The 17,923-nt window shown below is 53.7% G+C and overlaps 3 protein-coding genes across 3 annotated transcripts in view; 2 read left to right on the top strand and 1 right to left on the bottom strand.

The window, feature by feature from the left end:
- Positions 1-17,923, bottom strand: part of LOC147647145 (uncharacterized) — a 446,158-nt gene that overhangs the window by 155,149 nt on the left and 273,086 nt on the right. The gene's annotated exons all lie outside the window — the stretch shown is intronic.
- The window catches only part of LOC147647150 (uncharacterized), a 264,237-nt gene that overhangs the window by 47,316 nt on the left and 198,998 nt on the right, over positions 1-17,923 (top strand). The gene's annotated exons all lie outside the window — the stretch shown is intronic.
- Positions 955-6,871, top strand: LOC147647153 (maestro heat-like repeat-containing protein family member 7). The gene is made up of 15 exons (XM_086872501.1): positions 955-1,483; positions 1,791-1,855; positions 1,974-2,303; positions 2,488-2,636; positions 2,894-3,041; positions 3,250-3,440; positions 3,523-3,660; positions 3,930-4,044; positions 4,217-4,354; positions 4,587-4,763; positions 4,889-5,044; positions 5,189-5,290; positions 5,692-5,794; positions 6,075-6,131; positions 6,437-6,871. The coding sequence occupies exons 1-15, from the start codon at positions 1,372-1,374 to the stop codon at positions 6,556-6,558; spliced, it is 2,103 nt and encodes a 700-aa protein (XP_086728627.1). The 5' UTR covers positions 955-1,371; the 3' UTR covers positions 6,559-6,871.

The raw sequence follows: 17,923 nt of genomic DNA, 5'->3' as shown, positions 1-17,923 counted from the left end.
GAGCTTTAATTTTTCAGAGAATTAGGATATTATCATCCCTCCATAGAAAAGCAAAGGTTTGCAAACGAAAGAATGGCCTTTTTTTAGCCTCTGTGTAGTGTTATATTTTGTAAAATGACTCTCAATGGATGATGTTAAGGCAAAGGACTTGCTGCTTTGAGATGGGAAGCAAACTTGCAACTCTTTCACATTCTCTGGCCATTCCAATTAATTGTTGAAGTCTGCAACTTGTAGGAAATTCTTGAGTTGAGCAATGGGGAAGCTCTCATGAATTGAGGATTCTTAAATGCCAGATCCTTCTCTGCCTTCCCCACAAAGATGTTTTATAGCTGCAGGAAATGACATCAATGGGAAAATAATTCCCACATGTAATTAATCTGACCAAGACTAAGCATTGCCAGCAGTAGCTCCAGGAGCTCCTGCCAACAGCCCCTGCAGGAAGGAGCCCAGCCCCCAATGCACGTGGGCTTTGGCTGCCCTCTGGCACAGAAACCCCCCAGGGGCACAGGTCTCTGGGGCAGGAGAAGGGCACCAGCACTGCCAGGGCTTGGCTGGGGTGGCAGGTCTGTCTTGGTGGGGACACTGCCACACCTGCTGATTTCAGTGCTGCAGGCCCCTGTGCAGATTCTGTGCAAGGCCCCGTGCCCTTCCTGCTGTGGCTGCGTCGGCAGCCCTGGGGGCTCCTTCTGCTGCCCTGAGCCTGCAGAGCAGGGCAGCATTTGCTGAGGGTTTGAGGCGTTCCTAAAGATCCTGTTGGGCTGTCTAAGACACTTTGGGCAACGATTCCTTCCAACCTGGGCCACTTTGGGGGGGATGGGGGCAGCCCAAGGGCAGGTGGCAGTCTGTGCAAGGGCCCTTTGTGACACATGGTCACCATGGGATGGAAAGGGACAGGGTGTCAGAGGGCCCTTTGTGACATGTGGTGACATAGGAGCTGGCGGTGACAGGGCCATGCCACAGTGCCCAGTGCACGCGACGGGACAGGACGCGGCAGAGCGGTGCTGTGAGGAGCCCCCGCACAGCGCACTCGTTTGTGTCGGACCCGGAGCTTTTCCAAGTCTTTACTCGTACAGGTGACCTCGTGGCAAGACTGCGGGCCTTGGTGACCCGTGGCTTTCCCAAGGCATCTCCTATCCCTGTGGCCTGTGCCATCCAGGCCAGTTTGTGGTATTTGGTCATCTGTATCATTTAAGAGGAGTCTCCAGTCATTGTGGCAGGAGCCCTCGAGACCAGACTGCAGGACTTGCTGTCCTGTAGCCTTTCTGAGCCTTCTCTGTCGCAGGTGCCTTCCAGGCACAACTGCGCTAGTTGCTGACTCAGAGATTTCCCAAGGCATCTCTCTAGAAGGTGCCCTCAAGGCCAGATTGTGTCATGGCAGGCAGATTCCTCAGGCTGCTCAATGTGTTCAGGGGGAACAGAAACACAGACCCTGGAGCTGCACAACCTCCTGAAGAGCTGGAGCAGTTCCAGCCACTGCAGGATGGTGAGTGGCAGAGCTGGACCACAGGACTGATGGCTGCAGTCAGCTGGGCCCTGCCCCATCCCATCCCATCCCATCCCATCCCATCCCATCCCATCCCATCCCATCCCATCCCATCCCATCCCATCCCATCCCATCCCCTGTGGACATGCCAATGGACAGGACGCAAGAGGGGCTGGGGCTGACCCCGGCACTGGCTGTGCTCCATCCCCTGAGCCATCCCAGGGCTGTCCCTGCCTGGGGAGTGCAGGGCTGGGCTGTGTTCTCCAGCCTCTCCTGCAGCCCCTCAGCTCTGGCTGCTCTTTGCCAGATGCAGCCATGGACCAGACACAAGAGCAGGAGCCTGCCCGTGGCCGCTTCCGAAGAGCAGCGCAGGTACCTGCAGCCATCCCCACCTGGGCTGGGCCTGCTGGCACTGCTCAGCCCAGCAGTGGAGCTTGGAGCACTCCATGGAACATGCCTCTCTCCCCTGTCCTTTGTTCATTCTGCACAGAGGTTCCGCAAATTCCTGCGCATTCGGCACAGAAGGAACACCACAGCAGCAACTGAGGGCGCAGCTGAGCCTGACTGCAGGCTGACCAAGCTCCAGGCAGAGCCTGATATCAGCCCAGATTCAGCTGAGTGCTCAGAAGACTCTGACGCTGCAGTGAATGATGAGAGGGCAAACTCTGACAAGGCCGTGACTGAGGATGAGGCCATTCCAAACGATAACACTGGAGAGACTCAGGGCATTGCAGATGCTGGCATCACACCCACTCCTGCTCTGAGTCAGGAACTCATAAGGGACAATTTCCAGGACAACTGTGTTTCTTCTGAGCAGCAGGTACCCAGCCAGGGGACAGAACTGGAGGCCTCCCAGGATTGTGTGCCCCCTCCAGCCACATCCACAGGGGCCCCTCAGCCTTTGAGGCCAGCAAAGTGTGATGGGAAGGGAAGCACTTCTTGGGGGAAGCTGGGGAAGTTGCTGCCTTGGACAGCACTCCATGTCTTCCCCATGCCTCCTCCAGGTGCCAGCTATTGTAAGGAACATTTACCAGAGTCTGGTGTCCTGTGTCACTGTGGATGTCAGGCAGCAAATTGACATTATAAGGCTGGCTGAAGAACACCCTGCTGATGTGGTGCTGACCCTCCTGCACTGTGCCCCATCGTGTGACAGGTATGGGGCCCACGTGCCTTGAGAGCTCAGGGCTCACCAGCCTTTAGGGCCCATGGCCCTGCACAGCCTGTCCAGTGGGCTCTGCCCAACAGGCAGAGAGGTCCAGGAGCCTCGGGCCCCTCTGTGTCCTGAGGCTGCTGCCAATGCTCCCTCCCTGCCCCTCAGGGCACTGGGGCTCTGTCACCTGGGTCCCCACAGCTACACAGGGCATGGCTCTGTGACTGAGACACCCCTGACACAGAGCTCTGATCCCACAGAGCTGCTGCCATGATGTGGAGAGCCATAGGCTCGTCGGGACCAACAGTAGAGAAAGTGCTGCCAACATTGCTCTGTGTGATGGAGGATTGGCCTCTGCACAGCATCTGCACCTCTGATGGAGACAACAAGGATGTTTTTGCTCTGGCTGTGAGTTCCTGGAGCTGGCCTTTGATCACCCAGACGCTGCTTCTCCAGCAGCTCTCCATCCTCTCCCTGCTTCAGTTCCTGAGCTGAAACCTGGGCTAGGGGCAGGCTCAGGGGGCACCAGGCCCGCTGCTCCCCCTGTGTCTCCCCTCGGGCCCTGCCCCATGGACACCTCGGCACTGAATGCTGTCTTTGGGTGCTTCTTTTGCAGGCAACTCTGGTGCTCTGGCTGATTATCCAAGCGCCTGAGTGCCACGAGGCGTTGATCCTTTATTCTGCCCGCCTGTTTCTGGCTCTGCTGTTCCATGTTGTCATCACCACCCAGCAGACGCCACCAGTGGAAGTTGATAACTTCTGGAGAGCATGCCGGGAGGAATACTGCCTTCCCAGAAAACCCAACAGGTGCCAGTCCTCCTGTCCTTCCAATGCCTTTGTGACCAGCACCAGTGCACCCAATGTGACCTGGGCTTTGCTCTGCACACAGGTTTGCAGTGCAGGCCATGAAGGCTCTGCTTTTCCGACTGCGGTGTGAGAGTGTGGTCATGGAAATGCGATGCAAGTGTGGCTGGGACACGCTGCTCTGTGCTGACACCCAGCACTATGCCGTGGGTCTGCTGGCCAGGTGAGACCCCTTTCTCCCCACTGCCTCTGAAATTGTGCCCTGTGCGTGGGGTGCCTCACACAGTCCCTGTGGTTCTGCGACAGAGGGCCTTGTCACTGAGGGATGGCCAAGCAGAGTGGAAAATGCTGGCTGAGGGTGCCCAGAAGGTGCCTCCCCCCAAAGCACCCCCATCCCCTCCAGTGTGGTGAGGAAAGACCGGATCTCTGTGAATCAGTCCCCGTCTCTTGCCCCTCCAACTCAGGGTCTTGGTGCTGTTTTCCCTCTGACAGGGAGATGCACGGTGCCTCCCTCTCTTTGTGTTCTGGGATTGCACTCCGCCTGCTCCAGCTGCTCAGCAGAGAGGAGCCACCCTGGGATCTGCCCTTCCTGGCATTCTTTGTGGAGGTGAGCCCGATGGCCAGCACTACCTTGCTGAGCTGCCTGCCAGCCCTGTCCCCTTGCATAGCCACAGCTGCCTGGGACAGTACCCGTGCCCTGTGCTGCTGCCTGGGCCCAGCCCTGCCCAGTTCCAGGCTCCTGCCGGCCGGCTCCCCTGTCACTGCCCTGTGCCTTTCAGGTCCTGGATTGCCTGGACTTGTGTGAATGTGGTGACAGTGTCATGGAGATCATGTCAAAGCACCTGCAGAGCAAGTGCAGGCAGAGGCGTCGCCTGGCACTCAGAGGCCTCGAGGTGCTCAGCAAGTATTCCTTGATGGTGAGAATGGGGCAGCAGCTGAAGCTGTGCTGGGGAAAGCAGCTCCTTGGGCTGGCTGGGCTTCAGGAGCTGAGGCAGCTGCTCCCAGCTCTCCTGCCTCACCTGCCTGAGTGCTTTGGGACAGCCCTTTGGCCTCTGGGCCTGGCAGCAGCAGGGTGGGGTTGCAGTGCCAGGGTGGTGTTTGCTCTGCAGCCATTCATGGTTTCCCAGCACAGCCTTATGTTCCACACAGGCCAGACCTATATGCAGCCAGTCTCAAAGCCTTCTTGAGCTGCTGGGCGATGCAGATGAAGATGTGGTCGGCATGTCCCTCTCTGTGCTCAAAAATGTGCTCCAGAACAAATACATCCTGATATCCAGTACCACTGCCCCAAAGCTGGCTCAGGCACTCCTGCTGCTCTTTAACCATGTAAGTGTCTGTGCCCCCAGCCACGGGCATTGGCTGCTGCCCAGAAACTGTGCCCTGTGGATTTTTCAGCCATTGTTCAAGTGAGCCTGGAGTAGTTGCAGCTGAGTCTTTTTCCTATCCTACAGGTCAACAGCCAAGTGCAGCTCCTCTCCCTTTACCTTTTCTGCAAGGTGATGGATTTGGTAGTAGCCAAGGGAAAAAAGCTCCTTAAGTCAATTTTGTGCCAGAGCCTATGTCCACTATTATTCCACTACCATGATGAAAACCAGCATGTGGCAGAGGTGAGGAGCTGTGGGCTGCTGGTGTCCCCCTGGTAGAGGGCCTCTTGCCCTGGTCACCACCCAGGCTGCAGCCTCCTCCTGGCCTTCTCAAAGGGACACGTAACACATGTCCTGGACTGTGGTACTATCTCTACTGCTCTCCAGGTCTCTCGGGAAACGCTGCTTCATGTGACCAAGTTCCTTAAGAGAAGGGATTTGAAGCAGCTGGTGGAAAAAGACAAGATGTTGAAGTTTGCCGAGTGTCTGGTAAGGACACTGTCTGGAGAAGCCTCAACTTTGAGAAGCCCCCCGGCCCCAGCACTCAGTGTGTGGGGCTGGCAGCTGTGGCCCCTGCCCGGTGCTGCACCCAGGGGCACCAGCCTGTGCCCCACACGCTGCTCCCTTCCCTGGGCCGCACGGCTTCTTCTCCAGGCTCCTGTGGCCCCGAGCCGGGTGCCAATGGAGCCCCACACTGGGGCTGCGGGCAGGGGCGGCACCGCGGCTCCCCAGGCAGCCGCCGGCCCTCTGCCCCCTCCAGAGCCCGGCGCCAGCGGCTGCTGGCCGGGCCTCAGGGCTGGGCGGGCACGGGAGGCCGGGGCTGGCCGCAGGCAGTGCCCGGCCGAGGGGCAGAGCCCGCACCAACCCTTCCCTCCTGCCGCTCTCTGCAGCTGGCACAGGACAGGAACCGAGCGGCCGAGCAGCTGCGCCGGGCCCTGCCGTACCTGCAGAGCCCGCAGGAGACCCTGCGAGAGGCGGCCATCAGGTTCATCGGTGAGCCACGAGCCCGGGCTCCCTCCCCGCCCCGCCGCAGCTCGGCCCCGGCCCCGGCTGCTGCCCCGGCAGCGGCACCGGGGCCCGGCGCCCTGGAGCCCCGGCTGCCCTCGGGGCTGCTGCTGCCGGCCCCTGGCAGCCGTGCCCTTGGGCTGAGTCAGGATGCGGCAAGGGCCCGGGCTGAGCCCTGCCGGGGCGGGAGGCCGTGTGGCCACAGGGCTGGCAGCGCCGCTGGCAGAGAGCTGTGCCGCTGGGGCCCTGACAGGCTCTGTGTTCCCAGGGATGGCCGGGCAGCACCTGAGGGGGAAGAAGGAAGAGCTGCAGGCCCTCACTGAGGGTGAGTGAGGGCTGGCAGTGAGGGGCTGGCACTGGGGGAGCTGCAGTCCCTGTCCCGGCTGCGGAGGGCTTTGCTCCCTGTGTGGACAAGGGGTGGTGTGGGCAGAGCACAGAGAGATTTCAGGGAAGTGGGGCAGGGGGTTTGGGGGAGTGTGGATTCGTGACCAGGACCTTGCAGCTGATCCTATTTCCCCCTCCCCTCTTGTGGCCATGGCTAGAGCAGGCTGGGATGGCCCTGGCAGGACATTCTCCTAGGATTCCCACAGATCCGGGTTCTGATTGTGGCTCTGTTCCCCTCTCTTCCAGCACTTCAAGCCCTAAGGAGAGATGACAACCCTTCCCATTCAAACACAGCACTTCAAGAGATACTTAGTAAAAGAGCTGCAGAAGTACGCTCATCTGCTGGCTCAGAACCAGTGTTCATTTAAGACCTTCAGATGCCATGGAAGATGAGGCTACGTTTAGACCAGAAGACACCAGCTAGAGCTCCAGGCACCACTGATGACTGGCACAGCTGAGCCTGTGGGAAGCTCGTGTAGCTTCAGCCATCTCCTTCCCTTTTGACAGCTCCCTTCCTGCAGCCCTCAGACACTGCCCATCCCTTCTTTTTCCCTCTGCTTTCCCTCCCTTTTGGCAGCTCCCTCCCTGCAGCCCTCAGACACTCCCCGTCCCCTTTTTTGCCCCTCAGCTCATCCCTTTGCTTCGCATTTCATCAATAAACAGTTTTCCTTTTTCACTTGACCTGCATCTGTGTGGAGCTGAAGGGTCACAAATCCAGAGCGCTGTGACACACAGGCCCCTCCTGCCGTTCTCTCCTGCGCCGTGTTTTGTGCAGAGACGCAGAGGAAGGAGCGCAGATCAGGCTGGAAAGGTCCCTGTGCTGAAGGCCCGGCTCCACAGCATTGTGGAGTTCAAGGTGTTACTGAAGGCCAGTAGTGGGACAAGGAGCCTGTGTGTGTCAGGGACCAAAGTTGTGTCTAAGGCCCTGCCGTGTTCCGTCCTCTGTTGTGCACGTTGAAAGGTTAATGAATAAAGCCAGGTTCAAAAACCCTCCTGGAAAGGCAAAATCCCAATTTTAGCAGCTTTTTCCACTTCCGCATTGCAGCTATTGATGGATCTACTGGAGAGGGAATGTTCATCCCAAATTTCTGCCCGTTTTTCTAGGAACACTCCAATGACAGTACAATGCCACGTGTACTGATTCAGTCTTCTGAGGTTTTTTGGGTTATTCTCTTTTGGGATTTTGGGGTCCAGAAGGTGGGGAGAGAGGCAGGACACAATCCAGATCCGAAAAAATCCCATACAGCACTGGAAATGAGGAAAACATAGTGGAAACAAGAAGAAAGGAACTGGGGGAAAAAGGATTTTTAAGAAGGAAAAATAGGGAAAAGTAGGGACAAAATTCCAGACAAATCCACTGGTAAAGAATAATTTGGAGGTGGAATAGGAGAAATTCCTGCCCAGCAGGCTACCAGGGCCTGGGAGGGCCCAAATTTTTTATTTTATTTGGGAACTTTTTAGGGCTTTTTAAAAATATTGGATTTTTTTCCAGGAAGATCCCCTTTTCCTTTCTGATGGGACTGGAAGTCAACTCCTGCTCCTGCAGTGCTGTTTTTGCCCAGCCTCATTCCTGAATATTCTTAGAAACGTCTGTAAAACGGTGAAAATGATGATGGACTGTGGCCTTTTTTCATTCTCAATACTTGTGATGCTATTGGAGTGAAAAGAAGAGGGGAAAAAAAACAATAAAAAATGGGAAAAAATATTTATAAATCAGAATTTTACCATCTACCAGTGCCTGGCTTTTTGTTACAAAGTTTATTAAAAAGAAAAAAAAGGTGGTTGCAGTGGGTGACTCCCTTCTGAGGGGAACAGAGGGCCCCTCATGCTGACTGGAGCCATCCCACAGGGAGGTCTGCTGCCTCCCTGGGACTCAGCTACGAGGCATCACTGAGAGACTTCCTGGGCTGATCCAGCCCTCTGGTTATTATCCACTGCTGCTACTCCAGGCTGGCAGAGATGAGATTGAAAAGAGGAGTGCCAGGGCAATTCAAAGGGACTTCAGGGCACTGGCTGAGTGGTTGATAGGGCAGGAGCACAGGTAGACTTTTCCTCAGTCCCTTTGGTGGCAGAAAAGAAGTGAAAGGAATAGGGGAGCCCACATTATCAACAAGTGGCTCAAGGGTTGGTGTCATCGGCAGAATTCTGGGTTCTCTGATCATGGGGCAACTTTTCTGGCACCAGGCCTGCTGGAACTGGATGGGCTGCATCTCTCTTAAGGGTAGAAGAATTTTATCTTATGAAGTGGCAGAACTCATTGAGAGGGCTTTAAACTAGGTTTGAAGGGGGAAGGGGATGCAGCTGGGCTGTCTGGAAGCAGCCCCAAGGGTGGTGAGCCTGAGGTAGGGGTGAAATCAGTAGCCCAGCTGAGGTGCATGTACACTGTAATAAATGAAATTCAGCCAAATTTATCAATAACAATTTTATTGAAAAATTTGCAAAATCAAATGATGAAAACAGCTACAATCACGGTCAGCTTTGAGCTCAGGATCGGCGCTGGGTGAACTCTGAACCAGCCTCTATCACACTGATTCCCCCAAGTTCACCGCCTGTCTTTTGGAGAGATGAGTTTTGATACAGTTTTTACAGCTTGAGGCTGTGCAGTCTCAGTTTTTTCTTTCTTCTGAAGTTTGTTGCATATTCATATTTTCTGTTGGTTTTTTTAACTAAGTTTCCGAGAAGGGAGGAAAAGTCTGAGTAGATTTTATGAGAGCTGAGTACTGAGATGCACGGTCCGGAGAATTTTTCTGTTGGATTGTTAACGAAGGTTCCGAGAGAGGGGGAGAGTTACAGGAACTGGGTATTAAGATGCACAGTTGTCCTGGGGTGATTTTACCTTTAAGATAGCTTCGGGAGCTGGGAGGAAGTTGAAGCTGCGAGAGGCTGATAAGAGTTTTTCCTCTGACCAATTATTGGTCATTTCTGAGAATTGGCGGTGGTTTTAACCATTGAGAAGTGAGATCAACTTGTGAACACCACCTTAAGATGTAAAGCCAGGGTTCTTTTGTTCTCTTTGGTTTCCAGCTTCTGACGAGGTAACAGGGCTCTGTCTCAGCCTCCTCCCCACCCCCCTCCAGGCTGGACAAGGCCACAGAGGGTGGGGAGGGGGAGAAATGGAGCTGGCCTGGCTTGGTTTGCAGTTTCTGCTGCTGAACTGAAACCTGACACCATGAACATCTGCAGCTTTCCAAGACTTTAACTCTTTTACTACTTGGATGAAACTTACAGATTACTCCTTTTTTCCAGAGAGAGAGAAGGAGGAGAAAGAGAGAGATAACATGAAGAAGACATCATAAAACGCTCAAAGACAGTGACGAAAAGAGTTAAGTTTTAGATGAGGAAGAGAGAATAAAGAGATGCTATAATTAAGCTGAAATATTTTTCTATTAAAGCTATGGAGATGGACAATAGTGTTCTGAAAAAGAGCTTGTTTAATTCAGAGTATATTGGAAGGAATAGAGTGGTTCAAAGTGTGGATTTTGAGTAAAAGGTGGAGTAATTGTGATACAGTGAAGTGCTGGAACAGAGGGGAGAAGTAATAGTTGAAGATTTGGAGCCTTGAGAGGCAAAGAGAAAAATTTCTGTTTCCAGGGAGGCTCACAGAGACAGATGAAGAGAACTTTTGCCTTTGAAAAACTCATCCTTAAAAATGACATCCCTAGACTCATTTGACCCATAACACACCTCAGAGCGATGTGAAATGGGAGGAGTGAACTGTTGACAGATTTCCAGGCAGCTGACATCAGAGAAATAGAAAGCTATAACAGAAATAGTTTTCTTGTGAGAAACTCCATAGATTAGCAGAAGAAGACTTTTGCTTCTCTACAAAGACTGATGAAAAGACTCTAGCAGGAATTGGGACTGTTTTAAACACCAAAGTTCCAAAGTTTTTTGTCTCTATGTTGTCATGTGAACAAGGGAATGGTGGGTAGTGGGGGATAAAAGGGTTTTCTGGAAGTTTATTCTGGTGTTCTTATTCTTGTAGTTTTGTTAATAAACTTCCTTTATTTCCTTTTAAGTTTTAAGCCTATTTTGCTCTTGCTCTAATCCATATCTCACAGCAAGAAATAAGTAAGTTTTCTAGTAATTTTTTAGTTACTGCTTTAAAACCACGACAATGTGAGAGAACAATTCCTCTTCTTGGTTTAAGACCAAAACTGCAACATTTAAAGTTGTTTTATTAAGCCGTGGAGACAGAGAGAAGACTGTGGACTAAGGCAATGGCTGAGGTTGCTGTATCTTAATGAAGAGCTATCAGTACCAAGTTGTTACTCAATTGTTTGCTGCTTTGGGCAGAATATTCAAAAGATAGACAACTTCTGACAAGCAGTAATCCTTTCCTTATACCCCAAGTATTTGGATGCTTCAGCACATTTATCACAGCTGCCAAAACTGGATTCACAACCTGTGGGTTTCAAAAGGAGAGCGAGATTTTGCCTGTTCTTGCTTTGGGAAAAGGGGAAAATATTCTCATTCCTTCTTCTCTTTCTTTGCCTACATCTTTTTCACCGACTTTTGACTGGACTCAGCTCAGTGATAAACCATCCACAGGAGCAGCCAGGGCTCCTTGTGGCTCTTTCCTAGTGAGGAAGCTGTGCTGAAGCTGCACCTCCTGTAAAATGCACTCAGCATTTTACATACTGAGCTTTCCTATCAGCCTCCCACATCTCAGCCATTCCGTGCTGGGAAATGACAGACAGGGCTGCAGAGTGATGGGGGGAGGAGGGGAGAGGAGACAGTGCTTCGTTTAATTATCCCACTTCAGCCTGATTGCTGCAGTGGTATCTTAAAAGTGAAAAGATTTGGAAACTAGATTTCTGGTAATTAGCATTGAGAATATTGTAATGCCAGCAGCCAGCCTCTCTCACCGAGGATTTACTTCTCTGGGATGAAATTGCCAGGCTCTCACATCCTCTGATCTCCTCAGAGAACCAGCTCTCACACGTGCTGGCAGACAGCATCTCTGGGCTCAGGATCAGGGGCAGGTAGCAAAGAGGGGACTCTGTCTGTCGGGGCTGGGGAAGATCCATCTCGTCCTTCAGGAGGGAGCCCACGCTGCCAGTGCTACAGCAGAGTGTTTGCAGGCACTGCTGTCACCACATCCTGATGTGAAACTGCTGCCATTTACTGCCCTGGCTGAGGCTGGGGTCCAGCACACATAATAAGAGAGGAGCTTTAAGCAAGTAGTCAAGAGTGAAGGGAGTGTGAGTGTCAGATATTGATGATACAGCGTGCCCAGTCTGCAGCTGCACTACTGGGGGAAACCGAAAGAAAGTATCACAAAAGCAGCAGGCATCACAGATTGCCTTTCACTCTTTCCTGGACAAAAGATAGATTTAGGTAATAATTCACCTAATAATAGATTAGGTAATAAAGAATTAGGCTGTATGAACCTTCTTGAGGAACTGTGCTTGTAACACAGGCAATGGTAAAATATCAGCAAAAGCTGCAGCACACTCAGGCAGCAGACACTGTCTGAGACAGAGCAGAACAAACCATTTGGATCCCCAAAATGACTGCTCACATGAGACCACAACCTCCTGATCACTCCCTAGGTTTGTACCCATTTGGGGGGATATTTTGGAATATATCTTGGCACAAGCAAGCATGTGCATCAAAACCAAGGAGTTTGCCAAAGAGAAATAGAGGAAACTTGCTACCCACCAGCTGTGATCCTGGCCAGGAGCTTGGGCAATAGCACATAAACACCTGTTTTCATTTGCTGAGTAGTGCTGTGACACAGGGGTGAGCGGTGACATGAAGCTTTTCATCTGGCCGTGATCTGCTTTCAAAGCTCTGTAAACAGCTCTTAGCTGAAAATATCATGTAACTTTTTTTTTTTTTTTCCCCTTTGTTGCACGCAGTTCATCCTCAGAGGAAGAAGAGCCCCTGTGCTCATCTGGGCTTGGGAGCAGCAGCTCCCTTGAACACAGCAGGCATTCAACCTGAGGCTGAGCAGGTTCAGGCACCGAGCCATGAAGCTGTAAGTGTGCAGGCTTGCCTTGCATAAAGAGGGAATTGTGAGTTGTTAACTGAGGGAGAGAGCTGCTGGTTGGAAATAAGAGAAAATGCATTAATATAAATTCAATTTAAGTTAAGAAAAAAAAAAAATAGGAGACCAGCCTAGTTAATTTCATAAGGATTCATGAGTAAAAAAGTAAGACCTTTAGTTAGGAAATAATTGCACACTTATGACCTGAGGCAACAGAAGGAACTTGCTGAAAACAAAATGGCACTTGTCATTAAATTTAATAATGCTTAATTATAGAATCATAAATATTTGAGATTGGAAAGGCCCATCAAATCAGTTAAGTCTCCCTCCTTATCAATGCAAGACTGTTCCCATATGTTGCACATATGCTGGTATGTTTTCTACAGACTATTAGAACCCATTGTCAGGAGGATTTGCCTTAAATTCCGCAGTTTTCTCTTTCTTAATTTCATTCCATTGCTCCCTGATATGCCTGCTTGTTTCCTGCTAAGTAATTCCTTTCCTTCCCTAGGGTGTGTGTGTGTCAGTCAAATATCTGTAGATGGTTGAAATGCCTCTCCTTAGTTATCACTTAGCCAAACTAGACATATTGATTTAGTTCTTTTAATCTTCCTCATAGGTAAATCCCTCTAGTCCCTTAATTATTTTGTTGCTCTTTTCTGAACTCTGTCTTTCCAAACCCTTCTTGTAGTCATATTAAATGCAGTATCCTAGTTCTTGTCATCCAGAACCATGGAAAAATCAGGGGTGCTGTTGCTTCTCTGTTGCAATGAGATGTGTCTGACCCACTATAATATTTTTTCCCCTGATCTATCATGCTGAGCACCATGCAAGGCTGTAGAGAGGTCAAGACAACCTCTGTTTTTAAAACTCTGCCCTGCAGCTATTCCTTACGGTGCTGTCAGCAGGGAAGACATTTTGTCTTCTAAAACCTTACCTCTGATAGTTTTTCCCATCTGAAAACTATCTGGGCCAGGGGCAGCACCCAGGGACCTGCCCTGCCTTGGGGAACTTATACCTGGATCTTATAACTAAGTGTCAGAAACAAGGGCACACACTCTGTATTCCAGACTCCAACATTTTATTCTTATTCTTAATTTTCCATGTTTTAAGTACTACTAGGTCTTCATCTACTTCAGCTTCTACCTCTTCTTCCTAATATTCCTATTCTTATTCTTTATCATTTTTTGGTTTCTGGAGGGTCTTATGCAGGTTTTGGGGGGGGGGGGGGGGGGGGCGGGGTTTGGGGTTTTTTTCTTTTCTACTACTACTTCCTAAACACAACTTTCTTTTCTTTTGTTAGAATTGTGTGTGTTGCAGTCCAGCAGGCCGCCGTTGGGTCCTGGGAGCAACACCTCCTGTCTGTGTCCATTCCTCATGGCCAAAGGGCCCCAGGATCAGCATGGAGTCCTTTCCTGAGGAGAGGAAATGGCCTTGGAGTCCAGCAGGGAGGAGCTGGAGCCAGTGTCCCTGCAAAGGGCCAAGAGCCGTGTGGCTGTGGCCCTCGGGGACCCGGTGCAGGGGTGCCGCTGGCGGTGCCAGGCTGCCACTGGGAGCCGATGACTTTCCAGGTGCCTTCCCGGCCGGACGATGGGCCGGGATGCGGCGCTGAGCCCCGGCAGCGAGGGTCCCCCTTCGGGTGCCGCTTTGGGCTGCCGTGTGCCCTCGGGGAGCCGCCCCGGGGATGCCGCAGAGCGGCCGGGGCCGGCTCAGCCCGCAGGGCCAGCGCAGGCCGGGGCAGCCCGTGCGGCTCCCTCGGGGCGCCGGGCAGGCCGCGGGGCAGCCGCCATCTGCAGCCCAGAACTGCTGGCAGCGGGCGCTGATCCTGTGGCTGTGCCGCCAGGCAGGGACAGCGGAACAGCCCCTGCAGCCCCCGCAGCCCCTGCAGCCCCCACAGCCCCCGCAGCGCCCGCAGTGCCTGCCTCAAGAGCGAGCGGCCTTTCCTGTGGGGAAGCGGCTGCCCAGGAGAAGAGACATCTTCCACCGTGGCTTGGGCTGCCAGAGGGCCAGGCCCGGCACAGAGTTGCTCTTGTGGGCACAGCTCGGGCTCCTGGCACTCCACCCAAGCTTCTCGAGGGACAGGCAGCAGGATTCCCTCTCGGGCTAAATCTGCCAGTCTCTGCTGCCTGGCCTCTTCTCCTTCCTCGTGCAGCTCCAGGACGCTCACCTCATCCCAGTCATCGTCCTCCCGCTGTCAGGCCTTGAGCTGGCTGCACAGGATGTCGCAGTATTCCCTGCTGTCCTGAGCCAGCTCTCCATCACTGTCATCATCCCAGCTGCACCTGGAGGATTTTCTCTTTGCTTTGCCTCCAGGCACCTCCTGGCCATCCTGGCACAGCTCTTGCTTGCGGCAAGCTTCCCAGTCCAAGAGTGCCCGGCGGCTCGTGCCTTCTCCTGGGGACAGCCGCTGCTCAGGAGATTCTTCCCAATCTGAGAATTCCCGACAGTGATCGCTGTCCGCCTGCCACGGCTCCTGCTCCCTGCACTCGCCCCACTCGGAGACAACTGGGGAGGGCTCTTGCTCCCTGCCCTCATCCCAGTCCCAGAAATGCCAGTAGCTCCCCCATACTTGGACCAGCTCTTGCTCAAGGCCTTCATCTCATTCAGAGAGCTCCTGGCAGCTCTGGGCTTCTCCTGGGGACAGCTGTGGCTCAGTGCAGGCTTCCCCTGGAGTCCCTTCCTGGAACTTGTTCATTTCTCCTCAGCAGAGCTCTGGCTCTTCCTCAGCGCAGGACTCCACGGCTCCTCTCCTCCCTCTGCTTGCCCTCTCAGCCTCCTCCTGCTGCTCCCTCAAGGCCTGGGCTCTCTGTGAGCCGGGCCAGGGCCTGGGGGGCTGGGACTTGGGCTTCGCCTTCTCCTCCTCCGTGCCTGCAGTCCTCTGGCGCACACAGGTACCTGGACACAGCCACTGTCCTGGGACTGACCCAGGCCCCACAAGCCCTTTATATACCCCCCAGCCGGGGCGGGGCTCTGCCATGTCACAATGGACTTTGGACACCGCAAGGTCCCGCGTCACCACGGGCCCTGACGCACCGTGCCTGTGTCACAAAGGCCACCCCGGCACCCCGTGCCTGTGTCACAAAGGCCACCCCAGCACCCCGTGCCTGTGTCACAAAGGCCACCCCGGCACCCTGTGCCTGTGTCACAAAGGCCACCCCGGCACCCTGTGCCTGTGTCACAAAGGCCACCCCGGCACCCCTTCAACAGCCCAAGGCACCAGGAGCGGCCTGGAGCAGCCCAGGCCTTGGGGGATTGCAGCCCCTTCTTCTGAGCCGCTCCTTCAAATGATCAGGAGTGGCTGGGGCCAAGTGAAGGTGCAAAAGGAGACCGTGTGTGTCTTCGTTTGAAAGACAGGGGCCTGCTAAGGGAGGCAGGAGGCTCCTTTGCAATGGAAAATGTAAACCCCCTCCCTCCCAATTATTATCCCTTTGAAAGGCACTCTCTGGCAAAGATAGGAGGACAGGAAGAACAGTTTGTGCTGCTTTTGCATGAATTGCTATTTGGTGAGCAGGGAAGAAGCCCCTCATGGAAATGATTTTACTGAGAGGAGCTGCTAAGCAAGAGCTGCCCCTGTGCCAAGCAAAATCCAAGAGCTGGCTAGCTGTGGGAACTGACTACCTATTAAAGCATTTAAAAAGCTGGATCCACCTCGGTGAGATTGACATTTTGCAGACAGGCAAGCCAGGGAAATCTCTCTCTTGCTTCCACCTTTGAGGAGGTACCCGGCTGCCGGTCGGGCCGGGCCCCGCTGCACTGCGGCCCTTGCAGTCGTGCTGACAGTGGCCACAACAATCCTTAAAGCTTCAGGGTCCCCTGACACCCGGGCAACCGAGGAGGAAATTAAAGGAGCGGGTTCGCTGGAGTCCCCAGAACCAACTGGAATAGGAAAATCAAGTAGGGATGAGGCCCATAAAGCCTGCGCAGCACAGGAGCAAAGTGCAAAGACCAGGCCTAGGGGCAGACACAACAATATCTAGGGGAGGTGTGAGGGCGCAGTCTGAGGGCATGGGTCCAGACACAGACTGGGGTTAGAAAGATGCAAAATACTGCGACAAATTGCAAACAATCGGGGGAGAGATACAGGAAGATTCTAGAAACATAACTTTCAGTGGGGTGACTTGATGAACGTATGAATTGCCATCAAGCCTTTGGCAAGTGCTTCCCAAGGCTTGAACTCAAAGCCTGCTGCTTCAGGGCTGAAGTCTTTCTGGCCCTGTGTCCCAGAAGGGCTGAATCGCACAGGCTCGGCCTGGCGGGGCCGGGCTGGCCCCAGCAGTGACTGGGTGGGGACGGGAGGCTGCGGGACCCCGGCTGAGGCTGGGCCGGACCACGGCTGCTCACACCTTGCTGAGCCTAAGCCGTGCCCCGCTGCGGCCCCGCTGAGCTGGAGTCCGCTGGGCTCCGGGAGGAGCTCCGGGTGGGTCCAGGCCCCCTCGGCCACGGCCCGTGCGGCACACGGTAATTGAAAGAAATTGGCCAGGAGACAAGACTCCTGTTTGATGCTTTTATTAGGATTCAGCTCTTGGGGTAGGGGGGGGCCCAAGGGGTTGTTTGCATCACGGCCATTCCCACACTGTCAGCTCCAAACAGGAGACACAATTCAGCTTTGCAGCACACACTGCAGAGCTGGGGCTTCCATCCTCATGAGACTAGCCAGGGACCTGTCGTCCTGGTTCGCTGTCTAGGGCTGTCAGTCCTTTCCAGTCCTCTTAGGTCATGGTGATGCAGGAAGATGGTTTCTAAGCAGGTTTAGGTGATGCAGGGAGATGATCTTGCATCATAGCTTGCTCGAATACGTTTCCTTGTCCTTTTATTCCTCTGTTAGCTCATTGTTTTGGTGTCCTGCATGCCTTAGTTTGCATATTACTCGGTTACACAGCTTCCTGGGAGTTTCCTTGTTCTAGTGTGGCAGTGACCATGGGAGTTGCCTCCTTCTGTGGCACACCTTTCTAATGGGTTGCTTTTGTTAGTTTGATTTAGCCCCCATGGGAGCAGCTCTGTTACAAGGTAGCAGGGAAGTAAGGGGAAAGGGTACAGGAATGTCTCATAAGAACCTTTAAAACACTTCAGAAACTGGTAAGTAATTAACATTACTAATAACCATTGGAGTAAACAAGGCGTACAAGGTTTACAAATGGGATAAGAACATTAACTGTACATAACTAAACACAGTATTTCATCCGGGGTGGATTTCTTGAGAGATTTTATTCATGACATGTGCCTGCAAGGATGCGGCACCTCTCTGAGCTGGGGGAGAGGCCAGGGCTGCACAGGGGGGATGTTGTTGGCAGCTCCATGAGGACGCTCTGGGACGCTGCCCTGGGGTGTCCAGCGCAGTGGGGATGGATCAGCCCCTGCTCTGCTGCTCCTTCCCGTCTCCCCCAGGGACCTTGCAGAGCCCCAGCCATGCTGTTTGCCCCCAGCCTGCCCACGGCCACCCTGGGGCTGCTCACGGGGGTTTTCTGTGCTGAGCTTTGGCCTGGCCGTGTTCTTGAGAGAGCCTGGGCAAGGAGCCTGGAGCCCCCAGGCCCTGCCCTGAGGCGTCAGCGCTGCCCCAGCAGTGCCCATGGCCTGTCCCTGCTGCAGCCCCGGCACTGCCACCCCCAGGGCTGTGCCCGGCCCCGAGAGCACTCAGGCCCTGCAGCAACACCAGGGCCAGGAGGGCAGCGGGGCAGTGGCACGGGAGCAGCACTGGCAACACCAAGTGCTGCTGCTCCTGGGCACAGCTGCTGTGCCAGCAC

The sequence above is a fragment of the Cyanistes caeruleus genome, unplaced genomic scaffold (assembly GCF_971803275.1).
Source record: "Cyanistes caeruleus unplaced genomic scaffold, bCyaCae1.hap1.1 HAP1_SCAFFOLD_65, whole genome shotgun sequence".
NCBI classification, from domain to species: domain Eukaryota; kingdom Metazoa; phylum Chordata; class Aves; order Passeriformes; family Paridae; genus Cyanistes; species Cyanistes caeruleus.
The sequence above is the reverse complement of the archived record's forward strand: the minus strand, read 5'-3'. Positions and strand labels throughout refer to the sequence as shown.